The sequence below is a fragment of the Culex pipiens genome, chromosome 2 (genome assembly GCF_016801865.2).
Source record: "Culex pipiens pallens isolate TS chromosome 2, TS_CPP_V2, whole genome shotgun sequence".
NCBI classification, from domain to species: domain Eukaryota; kingdom Metazoa; phylum Arthropoda; class Insecta; order Diptera; family Culicidae; genus Culex; species Culex pipiens.
In genome coordinates this window covers 168,231,051-168,237,609 of record NC_068938.1, presented here as the reverse complement: position 1 = coordinate 168,237,609, position 6,559 = coordinate 168,231,051, and the positions used below count along the sequence as shown (strand labels likewise).

At 35.9% G+C, this 6,559-nt stretch overlaps 1 protein-coding gene across 1 annotated transcript in view; it reads right to left on the bottom strand.

Moving 5' to 3' along the window:
- The window catches only part of LOC120427760 (SET domain-containing protein SmydA-8-like), a 6,336-nt gene extending 1,026 nt beyond the window's left edge, over positions 1-5,310 (bottom strand). The window contains exons 1-5 of the mRNA XM_039592670.2: positions 5,011-5,310; positions 4,703-4,834; positions 4,088-4,646; positions 3,879-4,030; positions 3,723-3,817 (exon numbers count right to left, since the gene is read on the bottom strand). Of these exons, the coding sequence (XP_039448604.1) occupies positions 3,723-3,817; positions 3,879-4,030; positions 4,088-4,646; positions 4,703-4,834; positions 5,011-5,063 (991 nt within the window). The 5' untranslated portion in view covers positions 5,064-5,310. The remainder of the gene's footprint in view (positions 1-3,722; positions 3,818-3,878; positions 4,031-4,087; positions 4,647-4,702; positions 4,835-5,010) is intronic.
- Between the last annotated feature and the right edge of the window lie 1,249 nt (positions 5,311-6,559).

Below are 6,559 nucleotides of genomic sequence, written 5' to 3'. Positions count from 1 at the left end.
TTAGGTACTTCTTTAAATTTTCAGCAATACACGATAAACTTTTACATGTGTTGATCACAAACGCAAGACATTTTATTAAAAGAGAACAATTTCAAGTAGCTGACTTGAAAAATTTGCAATACAACACTATCGCGACTAACGTCTCAATACGTACTGTTAAATCAATTGAAAATCACGCTAAATGGGGCTTGTTCTTTTTCATTCCTTATATTTTTAACTCCATCAATTACAATGTATGCAATAAGATCAATGTCACACTATCAAGCTATTTAAAGACTGGGCTAAATTTGGCGAACTAAGCTTTGCCGTTCTACGCATCTACATCTCTAGGTCTATTTCTATGATTCTTTTTGCAGTTGTGTCCTACAAGAAAGCTTTTTTGTTCACAATGTTATTTTTTTCTGAGTACAATGACAATGACCCTTTGGATTTTAAAATCAATTTTGAAAAATTAACTTGTTGGCCTTTCTTGACAGAAAGTATTTTACTTGAAAGCTGGTACGAAGTTTATCTATTGTAAAATATTGTCTTGTCAGTTATGAAAGGATCTCAGTAACATTTTTCTACAAGCTAGGGGAAATATACCCATTCCCATCACTTTAAGTGGTGGTGTCTGAATGATGCTCGAAAATCCGAGGTGTTCCTTTAAATTTACTTAAACCAAGTACTCCATTAGAGCAGCTTTTTGTGAACATTTCTGTTTAATTTGACTTTTGCCAAAAGTAATTCCTTTTCCTTTTACAAGCATTTTACAAAAATATTTCTAAAGTCTATTCTGGTCTGACGGGAATGCACTAAAGCCCACGCCATTTCTATTATCGGGCGAGTTCTTTTTTATTGCAGCGCACTTGTTTGGCTGCCTAGTGCTGCCAGTTAAGTCATTGACTTTTAGGATTAAACTCATAAAAAGTAGTATTTCCAGAGAATTCGTTAATCGTTGTGCTGATGGTGTTGATGGCCGGCCTTTGTTCTTTATTTGCCTTCGCTTCTCGCTCGTTTTTCGTCAGCCGTCGACGAGAATAGGTAAAACGCCAAAGTGATGAAAAAATGTGGCGCAAAATAGAAATTCGGATCAAAAGTGTATAAAATTTGATCTAATGGATCAGTAAATACGACACGAATGCCATTGCAATGGTAAAGTGTCTTTAATAAAACTAATAATAATGGATCAGTAAATGGCATGAATTTGTATGCTTACTCGAGACGGAGCTGTTACTGGAAAGTAGGGCGTCCAATTTTCCCGGGTCTTGAATTTCCCGGGAAACGGGAAACATATTTTTTAAATCTCGGGAATTCCTGGGATCCCGAGAAATTTTTGAAACAGTAATAAAATCTTTGTTTTTATCATATTTGTTATATTTTCCAAGCTTAAAATCATAGAATTAGCTAATACTTTAACTGGTGATGATCATCAAAAAAATGATAAACCACACTTCATTCTAAATAAGAATAACAGTTATGATAGAGCTTAAAAGAAATTATTTTTGTTTGTTCTTTGATGTGATTTTTATTTTAAATGTACCATGATTTTCAATCCAATATTTTAGATTTTTTGAAAAGCTTTAAAGCATTCTTTGAAAATGTCTTAAAAAACAAGAAACGACAACAAATAAATGAAACATTTTTTAGATTAGTTTAGAATTTCATGTTTTATTTTATGTAAAAAATATTTCATAAATTATCATCAAGTCACTACCGCCAGGGGAAAATCTAGACTACAGTTAAAGGAGCCATTACACTACTGCAAAAAAAAAGACAAACAAACTCGCTCTTTTTGACCGTTTTTCAGTTTTTCTGCTTCGTTTGTTTGCCTGGATTTGTTTGTACAAACGTCAGCCTGCATACATTTTGCCTTGTTTGCGAATTTGCCGCAAACAAGTTTGCGAGTTTGGCAAACTGGAAAACCGTCAAAAAGTGCTGTTTGTTTGCGTTAGTGTAATGGATCCTTTACTAGGTACAGGATCGGTGTACAGATTGTTTTGTTCTGCTCCTGTTTTGGTCGGAGTCAATTAAAAATATCAAAACATTACGCAAACAATTTTGCTTAAAAAGCTTTCTTAATTCGATACGTAAGTCCTGATTTGCCACAGATACCTTTTTTTTATAAAAAAAATCAATATGATATTTTATTATTAGAAATATTTAAAACGCTAGGCATTTTGCGGATCTATAAAATTTAATTTTAACATTTTTTCTTTATAAGTCAAATGAATGCTGATTGCTGAAAGATTAAAAAAAAAAACATTTTACTGATATTAAGTTCTTAGCGATTACTAAGTAATCAACTGTCCATCTGAATTCTGAATTCCAGACTAAAATTTGATTTTTTTTTTCAGTTTCGTGAATTCCCGAGACAAAATATAAAAAAAATCCCGGGATGCGGGAATTCCAGGTTTTGGAAAAATCCCGGGAAATGCCGGGATGAACGCACTACTGGTAAGTTTATGGCCTAAACAGATTTTAGAGCTTTAACACTCAAACGCTCGGGTAGTCATTTGACCCCTATTTTTTTTCTTAGAAATCCCATAACTTTTGATAGAATTGAGCAATTGGGATGCTTTCCGTTGCAAAAGATCCAGATTTGTCTATATTTTGAACTGCCAGATGGGGGACAAATGTGGTCCATTTTTACCGGAGATATTCCGGATTCTGTTGGGGTACCTCGGCCCTCCTATATGGGTATTTGGCCAATATAATAAAAACTTTTCTACAGAAAAATTTCGGAAATGATGCAAAACTACAAGGCATCATCCTAATACATCATCCTGCAAAAATAATTGACATGGTTAAGTCCTACGGGGCAGCGGAGCCGGTTCCAGTTGGACAACAATTGACATCAGCTCAGTGAACCGTTTCCGGATAGAACCTGTTCCAGTGCCCGAAGGTCTTCAGCATGTCATGTATCTATGCAGGATGATGTTTTAGGATGATTCCTTGAAGTTCTGCATCATTTCCGATTTTATTCTGTTGAAAAGTTTTTATTATATTGACCAAATATCCATTTAGGAGGGCCGAGGTACCCCAAAAGAATCCGGAATATCTCTGGTAAAAATGGACCACATTTGTCCTCCGTCTGACAGTTGAAAATATAGACAAATCTGGATCTTTTGCACTCGGAAGCATCCAAATTGGTCAATTCTATCAAAAGTTATGAGATTTTTAAGAAAAAAAATAGAGGTCAAATGACTACCCGAGCGTTTGAGTGTTAATCTATCCATATGCCGAAGATAGGTGACTGACGAGAACATTTCTCCTACATCCAAAATGGGTGCATTTACCCTAAGTTACAGGGAAAAAATATTTACAACTTTTTTTGTTGATTTTTCCTCCAGTAAAGATAATTTTAAGCAATGACGTAAAAAATGTTGATTGGACTATTAATTATTGAAATCATTTTTTAGCATAAAAATAACAGATTGGTGCAAGAACATTAATTTTACTTTGTAATAAAGTTTGAAAAATTGCTAACGATAAAATAAATGTATTTATTCTGCAGTTGGTTAACAATGCAAATTTACTCTAGAATTCATCTCGTAAAGGACAATAACTTTAAAAAACGTCATAACACTATTTCATGACTTCTTACAGCAATTCAATTTTGAGAGAAGTGGATTGAATTTCACAGATAAGTTGTCAAGCGCCTCTGTCTCAGTATAAAAAATATATAACTAAAATGAGTAATGCAGTTTTCTAGGTTGGGTCATAATCTAAGTTCCACTTACCACACTCCATAATTTCACTCCGGGCCGCACACATCACTTCATTAACGTACTCTCGTTTGAGCAACTTGCGACACTTGTTGCACTCCCATCGGGGTCTACAAAAAAAAGATTTTAAAAATATCTTACCAGCATTCAGAGTCACACTGTTCAACTCACTCGCTGGGGTAGAACGAGCAAAGCCCTTCGTCACACTCCGTACACTTGATCGAACTCAAATGGGTGCCGAGCTCGGTAGGATCCTTACAACGTCGACAGTAGCAGGTAAAGTATTTTCCCTGTCTCAGGTGGGTTTGCCGTTCAAATGTGCCCTGAAACGGATAATACAATTTAGTGATTCCTCAAATTTGAATTGTGAGCTAACTCACAAACAAACTTCTGGTGAAATTGATAAACAGCATTTCTCCCATCCTCACGGGCGCACTCGTGAACACCCTCAGGTTACCAACTCCGTCAATCGAAAGCAGCGTGTTCGGAACGCAGTTGTGCACCATCAGGGACGTTTTAGGGTACAAACCCCGCGCCAGATTGCTTCCACTCTGACTCGAGTCCACATCGCCACGTATTTCAAACGTGTTGACATCCAAAATGCCACAAATTCGTTGAATCAACTCTCCAGTCACCTCAAGCTCTCCATCGTTCAAACTGTCCAATATCCCGGCCTCAAGCAAAGGCGTCACCACGTACTTGTCGTGAATCTGCCAAATCTCCGACCCGCGACGTTCCTCCACGTGCGACTCCATGCGCATCATCTCGTCGAACAAGTCCCGATTCTTCCGGTACAGCAGCAAACATCGCACCGGAGTGATCACGTTAAAGTGGTTGTACAGAAAGTGCTTGTCCAGCGCGGTCGACTCGCGGAAAAAGTCACACTCCGTCGCGTCATGTTCCGAGCAGTCGTAGCAGAGCGGTGCCTTGCCACACTTGCTATAAAAGAAGCACCATTAGCGTAAAAATAACCTTCTACGAAAGATATCAACAACCTGCAAGTCGAGCACGAATCCCGCAGGCAGCTCAGACAGCTCACATCGGCGTCCCAGTACGGTCCGGTCACCAGCGGTTCCTCCAGCAGGATCTGTTCCCCACGGGGCAGGTCTCGTTTGGCCACCACGAACCTGCAACAAAAACTCAATTGATGACATGGACTCTTTCCTCGCAGCCTAGCCCCTGCGATCGACCAGGTCGAGAATAGATTTTATGGCAGCTGCCACCAGCAGCGACCAGTTGCTTTCATTTCCAGCAATCACCGCCACCCATTCCGGATCATCGATCTTCCAAGATCATAACTAACCTGTCCAGTTGTTCCGTGTGCAGAAGTTGAAAGTTTTCCTCGAAGCCAGCCATCGGAACGGATAATCCGGATCGATTAGATAATTTTCCTTCTGGTTCGGTCTGGCGAGACCAAATTCACGTCAAATGTGACAGCGACAGCGAAACAGGTTCCGTGCTATAATAAATCGGCGCAGACGGTATGCGCACCGAAGCTCGTTGCGCAAGTAGCATCGTGGAGATCGCGCATGTTTTTGGTTGTTCTTCTGGCAATGCACGTTGTTGTAATGCAACGTGGACGACGCCGGCGTCTGCGCTGGATCAACGAGGTTTTTGTTGTTTAGGTAAGTGTGGTATGCACTATTTTATTTTTGAATAGTCCATAACTGTAGAGTCTTATAAAAATAGTTATTGCGCTTAAAATTGATCCCTTTCAATTTCAAGTCAATATTACATAATTTATTCGTTTAAAAATATCACTGCAAAAATGCGATGGTAAAATTGCACAAATTTCATGCAAAGCCTTTGTGAAGCCATATAATATTACCCACTGACTGCATTTGCAGTTTTTTTACATAAAAAAGTGCTGCCAAAGGGATTCTAACCCAGCACTCCCAGAGAGGACTGGCGCCTTGGCCACTTCGGTTTGACATTTCACTTAGGTAGGTTTTACACGTAATATTACATAAAATTTCATACAATAATGCAAAAACTATTTTACACGCAGCTGAGCTATTAACAATTTGAATTTAAAAATTCTAAAACTAAAAAAAATCGAAATTTTCAGAATTCAAAAAAAAACAAATTTTTAAAAATTTCGAGAAATCATAAAAATAAAATTAAAATTAAAATTATCAAAAAAAAAAAAATTCAACGGATTCCAAAACTTAAAAAAAATAAATTCAAATTTAAAAATCTTTAAAAAATACTAAAATTTCATAAAAACTAGAAAACCTTAATTTGAAAAACAAAAGGAACAAAAAAATTTAAAGAAAACCAAATTTCCACAAAAATCAAGAAATCTATAAATTCAAAAAAAAATCTATAAACTCAAAAAAAAAAAAATAAAAACAAGCAAAATTTATGTTACACGCAGCAGTTCTGCTTAAATTTTGAATTAAGAATTCTAAAATACAAAGAAAAAATCAAGAATTCATCAAAATCTAAATTTTAAAACATTTAAAAAAAATAATTTCAAAAATTCTTAGAAATCTCAAAATTATAGAAAATCCTGAAATTCAAAAAAAAAATACTACACTCAGCAGCCTTGTGTACAATTTGAATTGAAAATTAAAAAAAAATCAATTAATTAAAAAAAATCAAAGATTCCAACACATAAAAAAATCCAAAGATACATAAAAAAAATAAAAAAATCAAAGCATTGCAAACATTTTGAAAATACCAAAAACTCCAGAAAATTTAAAAGCTCAAAAACTCAAAAAAAAATCCAAAAAAATCCGTAAATTCCAAGAATTCTAAAACATTACAATAAAAAAAAAAAACAATTACAAAAATTCCAGAGAAATTATTCCCATAAAACCCATAAAACTAACAAATCCACAATGTCTAAA